Raw genomic sequence first — 19,093 nt, 5'->3', positions numbered from 1 at the left:
GGGGCTGTGGCATTCGAGCACGGAGCCACCTGCCGGGTGCGAAGCTGCCCGCAGCGCTCCCGGGGCACTCGAAGCCGCTCCACAGACTTCGCCGCCCCGGCAGGTGTCCCTGTCCCTCCGTCCCTGTCCCGCTGCCGGGCGCTATCTCGCCGGCGGCCCCGGGAGGCAGCGATGCGCGTTTATTGGCTGATGCGCCCGCGCCCTCGGTCCCGATTGGCGCGTAGTCTCGTCAGTCCGACGCTCCGCCAGTGCGGCGCTGAGGGCGGGGGCGACCGGAGAGGGCGCTGGGAAGGGTGGTGCGGTCGGGCGCTGAGGGCTGCTCGGCATGGCTGGCGTGGAGCTGTTCTCGCATCCCGCGCTTTACACGCGTTACCGGGCTGGGCTCTGCTCCGCCGCTTCGCTGGCGCTGTTGCTCATCACGGCGCTCACCTATGTGCCGCCGCTGTTGGTGGCCTACCGGAGCCACGGTGAGTGCCACAGGACCCTACGCGGCCCGGCCGGGCCCGGCGCAGCCCTGAAACCTCGCGCTGTTTCTGCCCTCAGGTTTCTGGCTGAAGCAGAGCGCGTACCTGGAGCAGCCCACTGTTCGTTTCCGGTACGAGGTTCTCTTCGTCGCCACCATCGGGTCTAGCCCGGGCAGCTTCTTGGCGTGGAGCACATTCCCAGCGTTCAACAGGCTCCAGGAGGACCGGCTCCGAGTCCCGCTCCTGTCGGTAGGCCTGCCCGAGGCGGCCCGGCAACAGTGGCGAGAAGCGAGGCTGCAGAGTGGGGCCAGCGGATCGGCAGCCCGCTCAGGGCACGAGTGCTGATGGCGGTTTTGAGCGGGTGGCCCGTCAGGCGCTGCTGCATTCAGGTGTAGCAGCAGCTTGATGTATAACCTTGTGCCTCACATCGGGGATTCGCTGGATTTTTAATGAGTCTCGTTTCACTCCCTCTCAGTGTTACTGAATCATAGCATTACTTAGATTGGAAAAAGCCCGTAAGACCAAGTCCAGTCATTAACCAAACCCTCCTACCAATTTTGCTACTAAACCATGGCAGTAAGCAGCGCTGGTGGTTTGTGTGAGCACATCGGTTTACTTTCATCAAATTAGTTCTCCCCCTCGGCCACATGGCTTATCATGACGTGAAGTTGGCAGGGCAGCCCTTAGATTTGGAAGCAGATACGTGCCTTCAGAAGCACATAATCTGTGCCTTGCAGTCACTTTTCGTTCTGGGATTTCACAGTGGCAGTTATTTTTCTGTCTGCCTCTGTTACAAGCCCTGCTGTATTTCCAAGTAGCTGAAGTACTGGACACTCTGGCACACAGGGATAGCAAGCCTTGACTCACAGCCAAGAATCAGTATACAGAGGCCATTTAAGAGGCATGCTGCAGTGGCAGGAGGCACAAGCCTGACCATCAGTCATAGATTTGCAGTGTGTCTTACAGAAGATCCAGCACTAAGACATGCTTTGTATAGCATGCAGGAGAGACAGTTGGAATGGTGTAGGGGAGAAAAGACCTTGAAGTAAACTCTCCCTCCCTGGAGGGGCGTACGGGACATTGTATAACAGACAACAGTGTAGACTTCTTGTTTGTCTCTAGTCCTCTGTCTGTAAATAGTCAAGTAGCTTTTTATTGCATTCCTACCTATGCAGTTTATTTGCTTCCTTGGTATGTCCGTACTGCAGTTGTGGAGGTCCCCTGGGGTTTTACTTTTTTTGTTTATCTTTCTAACAGAAATTCTTATCTTTAAAAAAAAATTGTTCAGACTAGAGAAGAAGACAAAAATCAAGATGGCAAAATGGATCAGTTGCATTTTAAATTGGAACTTCCACTACAACCAACAGAGCATGTAGTTGGCGTTCAGCTGATTCTACTCTTTTCCTACCAGCTTTACGTGAGCATTTTTTGGTTTCTTTGTTGTGATGTATAGACCCATTGTAATATTCCAGTAGTGGTTATACGTAAGATGAAAAGAAACTCTCCACATTGGAAATTTCTATCTAAAATATGTCTTTTACTAAAAAATACTTATTTTCTCCTTCTCTGCTGTGTCATTCCTAGTCTAGCTCTCTTGCGTATTTTGATACACTTTGTTAGGAATTTTTTTGTTTTTTAATTTTTAAGCTCTGTATTCTCTGGGACTGTAGTGCACCATATAGGACAGAAGTGCACCACAGTGAGTATCAGTGTGGGTGGCACCTGGAAATAACTGAGAGTCTTGCAATAGGCAGAAGGATGTACATTCCTACACACTGCCGTGTCTTGACGTAACCAGTTCATTTTCTGAAGTAGAGAGTCAGGCTCTTGCAGCAGCCTAAAACTCCTTAGATTTTGCTTAACAAAATGAAGCATTGTAATCATCTGGCAGGATCTTCTGTATCTTGTAACTGGGATGAGAAAGCAAGTGTTACAGAAAGACAGTAAGATTCCGCTGCCATTGTACCTCAAGTGGCAGTGCAATTAATACCTAAAGCAAAGAGTAAACCACCAGCGCACAGAGAAGCCAGATACATCTGAAAGGAGCAGTAATACAGAGCTGCGCTGGGTGCAGCTGCGCAGACAAGAAGTTGTTTTCCTAAGGGAGATTAGGCTGTTTCTTGGGAGAGTCTTGCTGATTGCAGATGGACAATCTCAGCAAGCATAGCTGTGTGGTGTAGAAAATGTTCTTAAGCCTGAGGCCCAGAATAAAGGCCCAACAGTCCTAAATTTGGGCTGAAGTATTTGTTCAGGTATTAGTACCACAGAGAGTTACGATATTCACCCCACTTTTTATTCCACTGTAAATGTGGAAATTTTGCTTCAGACTGAGTGGTTGATAAGAACTAAGGACCTACCTTCTTTATTTCGTTCTTGTTACAGAGTACAAGTCCTTGATTTTGACTGTTGAGTTTTTTAAAGTGTGTCTCCAATGAATGTGTTTAATCACCTTGCTGCTTTTTACATGTTATGGCTAGTCAAATCTTTCTGCCGTTAGCCACAGCCATTGGATTTCACTGAATTTCCTGTGGAACTTATGTTGAGTTAATAAAGTTAATAAACTATTAACTAAGGTAGTTCACTTTTTTTAAAAAAATGGTATTTTTTTATTTGGCGTTCCCTTGTTTGGACTAAGGCGATGATCTGAAACTTGGGAGCTGTACAAAAATCAAATCCGTGTAGAAAAATTTGTAGATACGAAGAAGTAGAAAAGTGTATTGTGTCCCTCCTCCTCCCCCTAAATTTTCCTTTTTTGTGTTCACTATTTCAGAGAATGTCAACATTTGTGATGCAGAGCATGGCTTTTCTTCAGTTTTTTTCTCCTGTGCCAGGGTCTCAGCTCTATGTGAACGGAGACTTGAAATTAAACCAGAGGCAATTACTTAACCACTGTGGACTGGATACCAGATACAATGTGAGGAAAAGTTTTTCCCTTCACCACCAATTCACCCCCCCTGACCTCTTAATCCTCCTAGTATCATAGGTGACACACGAAGTATTTGTAGTACTCCACAGAGTGAACTGTAAGACTTTGGAACTGGTATTTTCTTGTTAGATTATGAGAGGGAAGAGGTTATTCTGCCGAGATGTTCAGTGTGATGTTTATGTTCATTCCTTGAAGGGCATGGTTACTTTGTGTAAGAAACTCAGTAGAATTACTGTCTTGAAGACTGGACAAATAATGAAAGTGTCTCCTTGTTGTAATAGGTATCTGTGGTCAATGGTACAAGTCCTTTTGCAAGTGACTATGATCTAGCAAACATCATTGCAGCATATTGGGATAGAAATGGTAAGCCTGAATATGTAGCTAAAGGATTGTAGTAGTTAGCATGCTGGCAGCTGTTCTGTGAGGTATATGACTTCTGTATTAGTACCTAAAAGCCTCTTAACCTGGATGTTGCCTTTCTCCATTTTAGTGACAACAGTCTTTTCAGATCCCAGCCCTGTTTGGATGACTGGAAGAGCAACAGATACGCCATTTATCATTAATGCCACCATTCATTACCCAGTGGAAGTTATCTTATATCCTTCAAAAAACTGCACGAACTGTGACAAAACAGGGTTATATTATTTGAGCCTCCACCACATACAGGCCAAATGAAAATGGATTTCTCCTAGATGTGTTGCTATACTTTTTTTTTTTTTTTTTTTTTTTTTTTTTTTGTTAGCTAAGCATTTGCTGCAGTTCTGAAGTAATGAAATACCTATTTGTCCATTCCTTCAGATGGTTGTGCTTGCATAACCACTTTTTGCCTTTCTTTAATGGGAACCCATGTTGCTTTTCATCTTTGCTAAAAAGGCCTTTAAAGCAGTTTGTTAGCTATTCTCAGGGAATATTCGTGGTACATCTTGCTTTGGTTCTGCAGTACCTGCTGTCCCTATCTGTCCATAGGCCACTTACAAAGCATGGTACTATAGTCTGTGACCTAAAGCAAATCATTAGAAATTTGTATGCAAGATCATCTCACGAAATAACAACTCCCAGAGTGGGAGGTTGTCACATGCGTTCATGTGCAGACAGACCTGAATTTTTTTCTTTTTTTTAACAAAATAATTCTTCGTTATGTTCTTCACTCTTTTTCTTAGACAAGAACAAGTCTGCGTTTAGAAGAATCTGTATGGAGCACACTTCTTACAAGATTTGTTTATCTGCCTGAATATTAACAATAAGTACTTCCTGATGACTCATGCACAAAGTAGGTACTTTACTCAGAATTGGTTTAAATGTCTTCTAGGACAGACATTTTCTCCAGCTTTTGTTACCTACCATGGTAGAAGGCTTTTAAGTGTTTTTGTGGTTCAGAGGCTTAGCGTGTGTGACACGAACTGATGTCTTAACAAGGTTTGTGCCTTTCTGCCTATGAGTTTCTTTGCTTAGATATCACAGTGGTAGCATCAGAAGCTTCTCTATTAACACTCCTTGACTTTCTTCAAATATCAGCCAGGATTTTGGGAAGTTATTAAATTTGCCTGGATCCAGTATGTCAGCATCCTCCTTATCTTTCTTTGGGTGTTTGGTAGGATTAAGACATTTTTATTCCAGAATCAGGTGTTGACTACAATTCCAGTATCACCAGTTCTGCCTGTATCTCCAGTACTGTCCTACAAACAGCACCAGTCCTGAAGATATGCCTGAGAACACTTTACAGAAATGCCATTCAAAAATAGTTGCCTGATTTTATTCTCTAGACACTTCTTACTTCAGAAGATCAGAATTTTGTAAGTATGTTCCAAGTATGTTCTGTGCTTCCTTTTTAAAATACACGTTCATTCATCTAATTTCTGCTGGAACACTGCTTTGAAACTGGAAAATTTTATATTTTTGACAGTTCAAGAAGAGCCTAGTTGTTATTTTGCAACTGGAACATGCCTCAAAAGCCATCTTAAAAACTGAAAATAATATGCTAAAAGTAACAACATTAACTGTTTTTACTTCTTGTAAATCAATTCACTGCAGTCTTAGAGTTGTCAAGAGTTATTTGTACATGCATTTATGTGCCCTGTGAAATGAAAAAATGCATGGATAAGTTAAGGTCAGAGATGCACTTCTGTAACTGTGGCTATACTTACTCAGCAATTTAATTATTAAATTGGATGATGAATAAATTCAAGGTTGATGTGAGAAACCAGGTTTTGGGTGATAGTGTGTGCAAAATTTGCACAACCATTTACTACTGGCATTTACTGTAGCACCAGACCATTAATTGTGAATTGTGAATAGTAAAACAGAGAATCCTTGTATCTATTGAAAGAAAACTAGCAAAAAATTCTACCAGGGAAGCCTCAGTATTTCAAAGTAAGTGAATAATTATCTTCAGAACTTTATTAGTTTAGAATAGATAAAAATTATAATCACCTGGTAGACATTGAAAGACTGTGTCCCTCGTTCTTGATGGTGGTGGTCGTAGGGAAGATAATTTTATCTTCTTTTTTTGGGCTTTTTATGCCAGATAAGCTTACAAGAGAAAACAACATAATTTCCATTATGTTTTCAGTTTTGTATTAAAGAATTAATTCTAGCAAAGCAGTGTTATGGTAGGACAGAACTTAAAACAATTCTAGGTGCTAGAATTCTGCAAACTATTCCAAGTGTGGTTGGTTCTCTTGAACTCTTAAGACATGGTGCAGCTATGAAATATGAAAGAGCAGCTTAGCAGTATGCCACCTTTTGGCCATTGTCCTCTAGAATTCAACATCCTGGCAGTTAGGAGAGCTACCTTTTCCAGAAGTCTCCAGTTTGCTTTTGGATCTTTGAAGTCTCTGTGTGGCAGCGTAGGGCTACTGATAACTGGCTTTGTATCAGCATCTCCAGAGTCAAAGCAACTGTCTACTGCTTTTTAGTGCTTCCAGCCACTGCACAGCAAGAACGAAGGGGGCTGTGAGCTTGTTTCCCCCATATCTCAAGCTAATGTACATTTGGTATGCTCTCCCTTGCAGCAGTAATGGGGCTTGTGTGACTGCATGAGCTAATTCAGGGAGTTCATTATAGTGAAGATGATCTTTACCAAATTAATAATCACTTTTTCAGACAAGTCAGTTCCCTGACTGAACTTGGTATGTGCACAAACATTAAGGTGGACATGAGAAAGGGGTAGAAATTCCTGGGGAGACCACAGGACCGCAGTTTAAGGGTTTGAATGTTCTACTCTCACAAAAATGGAATGTGTAATAGTCTTCTTCTGAGCTGAACAGAAGTGTGTTTAAGGTAGTGACAGAAACATGGACAAGATTAATGCTGGAAAGCCACAGTACTGGGAAGGCTCCATTAATTCCTCTCTCACTTTTCTCTCCTGTTGTAGCCTTTCACATTGTTAGAACAAGTGATGCTTCTCAGAGCAACAGCTCAGCGAATACATGTGAAACAAAAAATGGAGATTAGGTCTAGTTCCAGAAATACAGAGAAAAATATCCTTAACGTTCTCTTTTCCTTTGGGTGGAAAAAAATGGAAAAAATCCTCTATAGTAATGTAAGCAAAGAACTGCATACCTTAAAAGGAGGCAGTCAAAAGAGTTATTTACTTGCAGGTGGCATGTAATTGTTTAATATGACATAAAGCCATTCCTCCATTTCTTTTCAAAGAGGTGTTTCATAGGACTGGGACTAATAACTGAATGCAGGGTAAATGGAGCCGTAAAGGCAGTTGTTACCGCAGCAGGGAAAAAAGCCCTGTGATACTTCTGCTGTGGTCACTTCCTGGATCACTTTTTATACTGACCGTAGTTCTTGGTTCATAGTTCTGACTCCTTTCTCAAGCTTGAAGAGACATTCTACTTGGATAAGTAACCAAACAATAGAAAAAAGGCAAGGTTTTATAGCTTAAGTAACAAACTGAACTACACGGAAAAATACATACCTGAGGATCCACTCCAGCTAGCATTAAAAGAGGTTTAAGAAAGAAGAGCCTTTCTCAGAAAGCTATATGCAAGGACTCTTCCTTTAGCTTGATAAGCAACACAGAAAGTCAAAACCACTACCATGCACCACAGTGCTACTACACAGATCTTCTCTGTATACATGACAGAGCAATCCAAATGCTCGTCATTGAGGAAGGACATGGTGGCTCCCTAGGGTTAATCAAGGTTCTGTAAGAAGGAAAAAGAAAGCAGCTTTAAGTTAAAAGTCCTGTGCATAAACCGATGTGGGAACATGGCCGGCCGTGTAGGAGCCATCCTTCAGAAGTCTTTTAAGAGGTGGAACCAGGATACAAGAAACCACGTCGTTGCTTCTTAACTCACCAAGGCAGCCCGTTTGCAGGGGGCACTATCCTCTCGTTGTACTCACACGAGGCGAGCGGGACGCGGCCGCGCCGAGCTTTGTTTGCCTGGGGGTGCTGGGCCGGGATGGAGGGAGGAGGCGGAGGCCGGGGGAAGGGGGCTGCTGCGACAGGAAGGCCCGAGGCACGCGGAACCCCGCGGAGGAGAGGCCGCGGGGCGCCGGCTGCTGCGGCGGCCAGGCAGCGCTGCCACGAGCCGGTTCCGGCGAGCCAGCCGGGACCCCGCGGGCCGGGCGCTTTCTGGATGCAGGTGCCTGGATGCGGAGCGGGCGTCACCGCCCCGCCACGCCGGTCCCACCCGTGCTGGGCGGGGCAGGCGAGCGGACCGCCTCTGCCAGGCTGCGCCTTTGCCCGGGGATGCTCCGGGTGCGGGGCGGATCGGCTTCTTCTCGGGCTCCTCCCGCTGCCTCGGCGCCTCGGCCACGTCTGAAAGCGGCTCATTGTCTCTGTCGGGAGCTCGGAGCCGCGGCTGTGGCGGGAGGCGGCGACAAGGTACGGGCAGGCTGATGCGGGTGGGGGTGTGTGGTTATTCCACCGGATTGGTAGTCCCTGTCAGTCCTTTTTTTTCCTTTTTCACAAACAACGGTGCTTTAAAGGAGATGTTTTTGAGCGGGTCACACACGCCCCTGCTTGTGGTGGCGAAGTAGCGGTAATACCAGTTGCGGCGGAGCCGATGTCGCACCGACAGAGGTAAAGCTATCGAAAATCGGCCTTTTTTTTTTTTTTTGTCCTTTCCCTTTCCTTTCCTTTTCCCTTTCCCTTTCCTTTCCCTTTCCTTTCTCTTTCCTTTCCCTTTCCTTTCCCTTTCCCCTTTCCTTTCCTTTCCTTTCCTTTCCTTTCCTTTCCTTTCCTTTCCTTTCCTTTCCTTTCCTTTCCTTTCCTTTGCTTTCCTTTGCTTTCCTTTGCTTTCCTTTGCTTTCCTTTCCTTCTTTGCTTTCCTTTCCTTCTTTCCTTTTTTTCCCGTATAAAATATGGCTGATTCAGGTTCAGGTGGTTTCGTTTGTTGGAGTTAGATGGTGAAATAAGGTGCTTTAGAGTACCCTCCCATCACTTCAGGAAATCCCTTCCTATTTTTCTGTTGTGTCCTGCCTCTTTCTAGGTGAAGGTGACATGCTGATCGGAAGCATTTGGCAGTATTTCTTAGTTGCAACAGTTGCTTCAAGTGAGGCACACAGGGCGCACCTCAGCCCAATCGTCCTTGGACTTTGAATTTGAGGACGCTATTGTAACGGTGCAGGCAGAGTGTCAAGTAAGTAATAGCATTCAGTCACTGCGGATGGTCTCTTTGTTGCCCCAGTTTTGCCACAGTAAAAATTCCTAACAAAAACTGCAACTAAGCAGACCTTGTTTCTTGAACCCCAATAATTCTAGTAACTGAAAACACTTTGTGATCTTCTGCTGCAGTGCATGGAGAAATAGGTGCTGTTGGGCTATGCTTTGACACTGCCATTTGCTTAGGCTGGACAACTTTATCCAACTCTAAAAAATATAAAACATCTCACAAAGGAAACAGTACCTTTTAGAAAAAGAATTTTAATGATCATGTAATTAAATGTATGGTATGTTTCATAGTGTTGAAAAGTGTTTAAGTGTGATGATTTCCTGGAAACAATTCTTCAAATCTTATTTTCCACTAGACTGTAAAAAGAAGTATATTTCCAAAAGATCAATTAGCAGTATCACCTGAGATGCTAATATAATGTTATAATTCCAAATTACTGCAGTACATTTACTGTATTTTATTATTTTCGTTGCGGTGTCACTATTCTATTAAAAAAATTACACGGGCTTACGACTTTCAACTATTTAGTATTGGAATGACTTTCAACTTTTGGGACAACCAGCGATTCTAGAGCACACCCTCCAAACTACCTTTTTCTTTTCCCGTTCAAATACTAATCTGCATTTTGTTGTTGATAGAGTGACCTTTTACCTTATGAAGATGTGTGATTTCTAGCTGCAGAAGAATACTGGAAAGTGATGTTTTGTCAGTGGAGTGATTTACTGCAAGAATTACTAGTAATATTGTTGCGTACTATTCTTTTTCCTGCATTTCACTTTCTTGAGTAGCAAACTGCGTTTCTAATGTTAGCTCGTAGAAGCCATTTTGGTGGTGATTGCATTGGTGCAATGTCTTATAGGTGAAGTATGGAGTGAGTAAATTCCATGAGGAAAAGCAGACCTTCAGGTGATCACCCTTATCATGCCATGAATAGAATAAACATTTTCCTATTCTATAAAATGCATGATGACATTTACCATTATCGTTCTTTTTACCATCAGTACTGCTGCATTTGGTGAATTTCAAGTACATAAGTGATACTTACATTCATCTCGTATGGTTGCTCTGAAAAGTCAGCATACAGAACAATCATTTTTAGGTAACGAAAGGTTGAGGATATAATCCAGCATTAGGTATTAATTTTTCAGTGGAAGAGATCAATCTGGGTAATCAACAGAATCACAGAATATTCTGAGTTGGAAGGGACCCACAACTGAGTACAGTATTGGATGCAATTTCTGTGTAGTCTTTAAATTTCTTTGACTTTAAAAATGCTGCCCAGATTGTTGAAAAGTATGCTGGAAATTTTCTTGGGCAGAAAATGGCCAGGGAAGATTTTGACAAAGACAGCTAAGATTCAGTTGCTCCAAAGTCATTGTAGAGGAGCAGGTATTTGTAATTCTTCGCTCAAATGTTTTTGCTTTAATCCAGCCTGTTTTTTCAGTCTTCCCACAACAGACCCAGACTGTTTGTTCTAAAGGAGTCTTTCATCCCAGCCTTTTGTCCAAAGCTCAAAGAGAGAGCATGTTTATTTGCCAGCTCTAATATGAGGCACAGTATGAGGCTGTGTTTCTATGGTCCTTTTAGTATCCCAGAAAAAAAATTAGGAGTTTAATAGGAGGGTCTTTTTAAGCTATAAAGTTAGTTTTTGCTACTTTATTAAGTCTCTTCACGTTGAATTCTGTGCTGAAAGAAAGTTACTAAGAAACTGTACTCCTTTCAGACCTGACCTGAAAAGATCTGATTACTTGATTTCAACATTATATGTCTTATGTGACAGACGAACGAAAGTCCCTGGAAGCAAGAGCTAAATGATCATCCAGTGGACAATTTCCTTCTTTCTTTTCTGCCTTTCTGGGTCTGAAAAGTGCTGTCCTTAGAAATGACATCTTTTTGGGATCAATACTACCGCTGACTGTAATTTTACCCTACTTGGTAAAACTGGATAGCTTTCTGTAATGTATATAGTTTCTTGGTAAGCAAAGGCAGATCCTAGTGGCCCTGTGGCTCACCAATCTATCAGATACAGTTTAAGTTGTGAAGAAAATGATTGCTCTGTTGGACAGTTTGAATAATTAATTTCCTTTGGACAATATGTAAGAATAGTTATTGTGGAACTGTCCAAGGGATCATCTAGTCTTGGGTCTTGTTTCCATTAGTAGCTGTTAGCAGGGAAGCCCAGGAAAAGAGCTTAATTCGGGACTGGCAACTAAACCATATATGCAGATGCTTTTCAGATCACATTTTGAACATTTGTGTTGCCCTGTGAAGAGATGATTGTGCCTCAGGAATTTGAGAGGCTTCTGAATGTTCTCTTATTCTCCAGAGCTCTTCTTGAAGAAATGGTCACCAAAGGAGTACTACTTCTATCACAAAAAAGGAATAACAGTGTAACTGTTAGTAAAATAACTTATACTAAGGACTATTCATTATTTGCAAAAGCACATATAGTTATGCCACTGAGTGTTGCCATACTTTATGAGTCTCGGCTGAGAGATGTGAGAGGTGTCGGAGTGCTGTCTGCTGCAACCTGACGCCCGTTACAGCCTGTTTTTCTTCTTCTTGTAGATCCCTTTCCACTTGAGGTCAGTCTGATTGCATGAGTCAATGAGGAGGTGTTTTCTAGAGCTTTGTCACTGAGATGGCAGCTGAAGTGGCAGTAATGCTAGAACATCTGGCCCCTCTGCTGCTTCTCCTTTTCCTCCTCTCATTTGCAGCTGACAGGCATGCTATAGTCAGGCAGGTGCAGCTACGAGGAAGCACTTCCGTGGAGCAAAGCAGGAAAAAAGGTGTAACAAACCCCAGTTTTGCTTTCCTGAAGGGAGCTTGGGCAGGTGGTGCCTCTGAGCCGGTAATGGAGGACGAGGAGGGCACTAGCAGAAAGAGGCGAGGCAATGCAAAGCAAGTCACAGAGTAGTGTTTCAGCGTGCAGCTTCAGTGTGCAGTTTTGGCATACTGCCTTCCTGTGCTGAACGAGCAAGCTTGCCACAGCACCATCTGGCGAGTCCTGCAATGGAATAGCCAGAACATTAGAAGTAATCTGTATGGCAAGGTCCTGTTCCTCACATTTGGAATTGTAGAATCATTTAGGTTGGAAAAGATCAAACAAAGTCCAACTGTTAACCCAACAATGCCAAGTCCACAACTAAGGCAATGATATAATCTCTTCAGTAGATTTATAAATACGTGTATATGTGTATACATAGGTAGATCTTCAGCAACTCTATGAGAAGGTTGGGCTACTCAACAGCTGCTTTCTGCCTCAGCTAAAGTTTATCAGAAATCACAGAAGAGCTTGTTGGGTTAAAAAAAAAATTGTACTTTAAGGGAATGCAAATTTAACCTGGGCTGAAATCACCTTAACTGCAGAATGCAATTGCAAATGGTAAATGGTTGTTTACATGAAAATAGAACTACACATACCCAACGTGAGAACTGCAGAAATAAGGGCACTGTTTATGGAGAAAGTGGTGTAATTTGCCTTATGCACTGGGAAGCACACAAGAGAATTCTTTTACAGATGCTATATTTTGTTGTGCAATTATGCTTTTTCTTTGGTGGTGTCTACACGTGTGTATATTCCTTAGAAACACTCCAGCTTTTCCAAAAGGGTAGAAAATTAATCTTAAATATAGAAAATGAGTATCTACTTAGTGGTTTACTTTGACATCACACTTCTTTCTTGCAGTGTCTATCATATTGAAGTGTAGGGAAATGCTTCAGCTTACAGTCATTTGATGTTATTTGTAGCGTTTGAGTCTGATTAGTTCAGACACATATTGTGGACTAATGCTCATGTAATCTGTTTTTTTATTGGCACAGTGTTGTCTGCAACACTGCTTGCATGGGAACTGGAGCGAGGAGAGATCTGAGAGACAGTCAGGGCAGAACTGAATTTTAAAAAACAGCTTTTGGCTTTTATTCCTCAGTCCCCCACTCTCTGCTAATAACCTGTAAAGTGCAGTTAATGTTGCAGTTCTGCAGCATGATTAGAGTGGAGCTACAGTTCTTTGCAGCTAGAGTAGAAACACATTAATTCTTTAAAAAGCGTACATGAGTCTCTAAAAGCTACATAAGGGGTGAGATTGCAAGGAGCTGCAGAATGCAGTCTTAGTGTCAATAATGACTCACATTTTGCACTCAAGAAAGAGATCTGAGATAGTTGTGTCTGTGTGACTTTCAGGCGTAGGGCCTGTTTCAGGAAAAGTCTTTCAATTAGCAAATGCAACTGTACTTGAACTTCAGCTTAGATTCTTTCATCCCCTCTGTTTGGTGAAGGGGTCAATGCAGGTGACTGAATCAATTGAAGTGTCAATGCAGGCTGCTGGATTGCTGGCAATCCCCACAGCAAAGTGAAACTTACAGATGCTTCTGAAAATGTAATATGCCAAAATTCAGTATTTGAACAAGGCACATTTTATCTATGAAGAATGGCCAAGCTGAATTAAACTAAGGATTTATCTATCTGCTCTTGCACCTGAGAGTAGCAAGTAGTGGTCTGCTAAGGAAGAAGTAATACAGTAAGCCTTGCTTCTCCTAGTGTGTCACCACAACACAGGCGTATACCATGTGCTGTCCACAGTTTAGGTAATTGCTAAGCCATGGGATGTAGCCTCATTTTTGCCTTTAAGTCCTTGGAAGGCTTTTCTTCCATTACTTTAAGTCAATGTAATTATTTATTGAACTCTTGTATACTTTTGCTGCCACAGAGTTTTGAAGCAGAATGTCATATTTTATATACAGTGTACATAAAGACTTTGTAATGAGTGATCATTTAATTCAATTCAATTTATTATGTCAAATGAGAATGTATCTATGTCTAGTCTCCATGATTTTCTTTCAAGAGTTCAGAGTGTGTTGAAAAATGTATCTTTCACTGTAACAAGAAAAAATTGTAATTGCAAATTGTAAATGCAGCTAGATAGCAAATACATATATGTAGAACTTCTGAGATGATCTGCATATGTGAGGAGTCTTACTTTCCTACAATGTTGCCTGCCAACATTTACTGACTGCTTACAAGTGGAATATGCATGAGTGAGAGCTCGGAAGGGTAGGTGCCAAAATCCTCTAGTAAAAAGCTGTGAGAAATGCATGTGCCTTGAACTTTGACTGCAAAGTAAAGCAGAAATCCACTTGGGGTTGACATGCCTAAGGTTTTCTCGCAGTTATATGCAGACAAATCTAACTCCCAAGCTAGTAATTCCTTGAATGCAAACTCAGGATATTTGGTCTTGGGGTGTATGCACTCCAGACCAAAGATACATGTTAGCAGCTTTTTAATTTTATTATCTGTGGCTAGTTGTGGCTTCTGATTGTGAGTTTTCATCCATCTTCTGCCTTCTGCGTTTTGGAAAATAGAGGGTTGTGGACAAGCACCAATTGGTACAGCAACCTATGGACACTGTAGGGTACAGCACTCACATTAAATAAGATGATTTTTATTTCAGCACCCACAGTTACCAGTGTTCGCATCCACTCCTTTTAGGGGATAGAAATCCTTGTAATGTTAAATTGAAACAGAAATACAGTTGAGCGATTCAGAAAAAAAAGTATTCTTCTTTTTTTAGGACAATATGTACCAGTATTCAAGTTGAGGGCCTTGTGTAATTTGTAGTTTTGTTTGGTTTTGGTTTTGGTTTTGTTTTTTTTTAATAATCCAAGGGTTGAGCTGTATCGACCCAAGGTTTTCTTCAACTTGGAACATTTACTTATTTGCTTATTTCAGCTTTCACCTGCAGTGATCATCCCCCGGAGCAACTGATTAAGGAAGCAGTTAATCCCACATACATTCATGCACATTTGAAGAAAGGTTTTACTAACGCAAGAGTTTGTATTGTCTAAGTTGTATCGTTATTGTGCCACAAGAGCAATGGTTCACCAGTATTTCCCTTCTCTTTTTCAGCTTTTCTCATTGCCTTCTGTCGGTGAAAATGGCAAGGATTCGGATTCCTAGCACAATTGTTATAATTTTTGTTACAGTTCAGACTGGATTCTTACTCTTCATGTATGCCCGGTACAGTAGCTTCATGCTTCAGTCTGAGGAGAAACCATCACAAGTCCACATACTTATCCTCTCCTCTTGGCGGTCGGGATCTTCTTTTGTTGGTCAACTTTTCAGCCAGCATCCCAGCGTCTTCTACCTGATGGAACCTGCATGGCACGTGTGGGTTACAATGTACCAGAACAGTGCCAAAGTCTTACACATGGCAGTGCGGGACTTAGTCAGGTCGGTCTTTCTGTGTGACATGTCTGTGTTTGATGCTTACATGCCTTGGAAAAGAAACTTATCCGATCTTTTCCAGTGGGCAGCAAGTCGGGCTCTGTGTTCAGCTCCTGCTTGTGACTCTTTCCAACGTACTGACATAACCAGTGAATTGGCATGCAAGACTCTTTGTGGACGGTATCCCTTCAGCAAGGTGGAGGAAGCCTGTAAAACTTACAGCCATGTTGTCATCAAGGAAGTTCGATTCTTTGACTTGAAGGTTCTATACCCCCTTCTCACTGATCCATCCCTGAATCTCAAAATTATTCACCTGGTCCGTGACCCCAGGGCAGTTGTTAAGTCACGGGAACAATCAGTCAAAGCGTTAGCCCGTGACAATGGAATTGTCTTGAGTACCAATGGCACTAAAGTGGAAGATAGCAAATACAAAGTAATGCAAGAGGTTTGTAGAAGTCACGTTCAGATTTATGAAACAGCTACTCTAAAACCACCTTATTTCCTGAAAGATCGCTATTTAATGGTCCGTTTTGAAGATCTGGTAAGAGATCCATTATCTGAAATCTCAGAAATGTATAAATTTGCAGATCTTAGTTTGACTCCCAGGCTCAAAGGCTGGATCTATAATATCACACATGGACAGGGACCAGGAAAAAAAAAAGAAGCCTTCAAAATAACATCTCGAGATGCAGTTAGTGTTTCACAGGCCTGGAGAAATGTTCTTTCCTTTCAGAAAGTGAAGAAAATACAGGAAGTTTGCAAAGGTGCTATAAACATTCTTGGTTATCAGCTGGTGGATTCAGAAAAAGAACAAAGAGATCTGACATTGGATTTGGTGTTGCCAAGACGACAAAATCAATTCAGTTGGTCAGCATTTAGTCCAAAGTACTGAGACATTTTTGAGAGATCTGGGGAGGTGGGGCAGGGTAGTTTGAATATTTCTCTACTGTGCAGCATATAGTAGTTGGAAAATCCTTGGCTGATGACTTTATCTTTTAGTCTACTCATTTTTTGTTACTGTAAGTAGGTTTTTTTCCTGAGTTTTCTACATGAAAAAAGACAACAAGATACTTGTCAGCCTGCTACTGTGCTGCTCACAGCATTGTCTTAAGAATATAATTTAAGCACTTTCTATTAAAATATGGATTCTCAAAGATGTCTTGTTTATTGATAGTAGTTCACTTCTGTTTTTCATGCTTTAATTATTTAAGAATCACAGTTCTCTATTTGTGTATATGGAACAAAGTAGATACTAAATTCCTTCACTTGACTTTCTTCTTTAAAGTTGTTGTGCAGTTGTGTAATTTTTTTTCAGACTTCTTTTGATGTTTTCAATTTTAAATATAAGTTTTCCAAAAGGTGGAGCAGCTGCAGCAGCTGTCCTGTAGAAGGTTTAAACCGGAACTTCATTTATTGTTAGATTTCATAATGGTTTCCTTGGAATGGCAATGTTTACAATCACATACTGGAATGTGATGTTTGCTTGGAGTGCAAAAACCAAAGGACGTAAGGAAACTTTCAGTGGAATCACGGTGGAAATAGCGTTTTAATTCTGCCCCTATTGTGTTCTAATACTGTGACAAAGAATAAGTGCACGCTTGCTCCTGCCGTGCAATCCATACCATTATCCTCTCTCTTCAGAACTACAAGTTCAGAATTGCAACTAAGATTGGCATTTCTTTGGATTGTTACTCCCACAAAATACAGACTGTTCTGAGATAGGAGTAACTAGACCTGTTGAATATCCACTTCCCTTTAAAATCAGAGCAGAGGAAGCAGATTTTAAGTTGTCATTCCATGAACTTCCACCACATTCCTGACTGTTCCAAAAGTTTTCAATGTTAGAAATTCCTGAGCTTGTTTTCCAGGCAAGCTGGGATTTCGATGTTATTCCTTCCTTTTATTTGATGTTTTTCCTCTCTCTGATTTCAGTAAGGGAATTTTTATTGCAAATGCCAATTTTCCATCCTAATTGGAATGTTTGTACATCGTAGGACACATTTTCAAGGAAATTGACCCAATTCATGTTAGTAAATCAGGAATTGTTCAGCACCGTATCCACAGAATTCTGGAAATTCCCAGGAAAGCATGCTAAGTGTTTTATTGCCATAATGCATCTCTTTGTAAAGTTCAGTTTACGGTATTTTTAATTACATCAATCCCATTAAAACTTAAATCCTGGCCTAGTTGCTGTTACTTGGATACAGTGGGGTGGTTCTTCCCTGCCTTGGCACATGTGGATGTTCATCCAAAGTGTGCTTCCCGCTAAAATAGAATTTGTTTCCAGGCAAAACTGGGAGTTATCTAGAAAACCTTATTTTCTGGGAGGCACTGGGTTTGTTTTCGCTATTGCTGCATAATCGAGGAGACTCCTGGAGCTGTGTTAGGCAATGGCATGAAGGGAGAGCTGCATTTATTTAATTTTGTCTCCCCTTTTTTTTTTTCTTTTTGATTTTTTGTATTTTCATGCTATATTTTTTATTTTATTGTGTTTTATTTTTTCATGTTCTTTTATTGTTTTATTTTTAAATGTTTTATATTCTTCTATTTTTACATTTTTATAAAATTTTTAAATTTAATTTTATTTCTTATTTATTTATTTTACTTTTATTTTATTTTAAACTTTTTTTATTTTTAAAAAACTTTTAGATTTTTGATTTTTGTATTTTTTAATATTATTTGGGGTTTTTTATTTTCATGTTATTGTATTTCTTTTGTACTTTTAAAATTATTTATTTTATTTGTTTGGTTTTTCATGTTTTCTTTGTTCCTTTTTTTTCCCCTTACTCTTTCTTACTCTGAGTATCTGGAAGTTTGGCTGTTGGCAAAAAAGAAGTCGAAAAATGACATCCGTGTCCACTGGACATCTGGATATAATTGAGCGTGCAGTTAGCAAAACCTCTGTATTTTCTGCTAAATTAAAAAACCTGAACTAAGAAAGCTGTGAACACTGTGGTGACATTTTTTTTTCCTTTTAACCCCCCGAACAGGTCCCATTCTACCCATGCACTGCTGTATTACCAGCAGTAACTTTATGTCCAGGTGTTTTTCAGAGGTAGCAATAAAAGAAAGTAAACTTTTTATTTTGTAACTCTCTAAACCTCATTGCTGAGTAACAAAGAAATCCAAAACAAGGTAAACCAAAAAACCCTCCACAAACAACACCCTTCACCAGAAAAAACACAGAGAAAATATGGCAATATTATTTTAATGAAAATTAAGTCTTTACTCCTTCGAAAATTAGGCTAATTTAATTCTGATTAATTGTGATTCTGATGTTTGAGGTTAATGAATTCCTATAGTTTAAAATATAAACAAATAAAAACAAAATTTAAAAATAAATTTTAAAATAGAAAAATATAATTAATAAAAAGAGATATATAAAGTACAAAAATAGTATCAAAAATATAAATTAATGCAATGTATAATATTGCATCTTACATGTATTATATGTAATATACATAGAAATTAATATAAAAGATAAATGGTAATGATAAATATCAAAATAATAAAGTTAAAAATATTGGAATATAGCTTAAAATAAAGGCTTTTTTGGTTTGAATTTGGTTAGTGGCGAGGTTCTTGTACCTGTGGTTGGGGTTTTTTGGGGGCATTTATTCGAGAGGATGTTTGGAAGGGCATTTTTGGCCACGTTCTTTTTTGCCTTCGCTCTGCCATCGTGTGGACAGAGAGCGGTACTGCAGCTGCCCCTGTGCCCATCCCTCCTGAGCTGTGCGGCAGTGCTGCCATCGTGTGGACAGAGAGCGGTACTGCAGCTGCCCCTGTGCCCATCCCTCCTGAGCTGTGCGGCAGTGCTGCCATCGTGTGGACAGAGAGCGGTACTGCAGCT

At 41.1% G+C, this 19,093-nt stretch overlaps 2 protein-coding genes across 5 annotated transcripts; both read left to right on the top strand.

The window, feature by feature from the left end:
• The first annotated feature begins 291 nt into the window (after positions 1-291).
• Positions 292-5,198, top strand: TMEM231 (transmembrane protein 231). The gene is made up of 7 exons (XM_066194252.1): positions 292-467; positions 544-713; positions 1,753-1,881; positions 3,235-3,378; positions 3,672-3,753; positions 3,881-3,991; positions 4,904-5,198. Exons 1-7 carry the CDS (start codon positions 326-328, stop codon positions 5,086-5,088), a joined length of 963 nt encoding a protein of 320 aa, XP_066050349.1. The 5' UTR covers positions 292-325; the 3' UTR covers positions 5,089-5,198.
• A 2,970-nt stretch (positions 5,199-8,168) lies between these two features.
• Positions 8,169-18,742, top strand: LOC136295675 (carbohydrate sulfotransferase 5-like). 4 transcript variants are annotated; one of them, XM_066194249.1, is made up of 3 exons: positions 8,169-8,230; positions 8,838-8,987; positions 14,926-18,742. In XM_066194249.1, exon 3 carries the CDS (start codon positions 14,954-14,956, stop codon positions 16,133-16,135), a length of 1,182 nt encoding a protein of 393 aa, XP_066050346.1. In that variant the 5' UTR covers positions 8,169-8,230; positions 8,838-8,987; positions 14,926-14,953; the 3' UTR covers positions 16,136-18,742. The 4 variants fall into 4 exon arrangements, with proteins under 4 accessions (XP_066050346.1, XP_066050348.1, XP_066050345.1 ...); XM_066194250.1 differs by lacking the exon at positions 8,169-8,230 and adding an exon at positions 8,264-8,428; XM_066194251.1 differs by lacking the exon at positions 8,838-8,987 and having other exon boundaries at positions 8,201-8,230.
• Positions 18,743-19,093: the final 351 nt, after the last annotated feature.

The sequence above is a fragment of the Chamaea fasciata genome, unplaced genomic scaffold, assembly GCF_029207755.1.
Source record: "Chamaea fasciata isolate MVZ Bird 193981 ecotype frontalis unplaced genomic scaffold, bChaFas1.0.hap1 SCAF_12, whole genome shotgun sequence".
Taxonomy (NCBI): Eukaryota; Metazoa; Chordata; class Aves; order Passeriformes; family Sylviidae; genus Chamaea; species Chamaea fasciata.
This window is presented reverse-complemented; position numbering and strand designations above follow the sequence as displayed.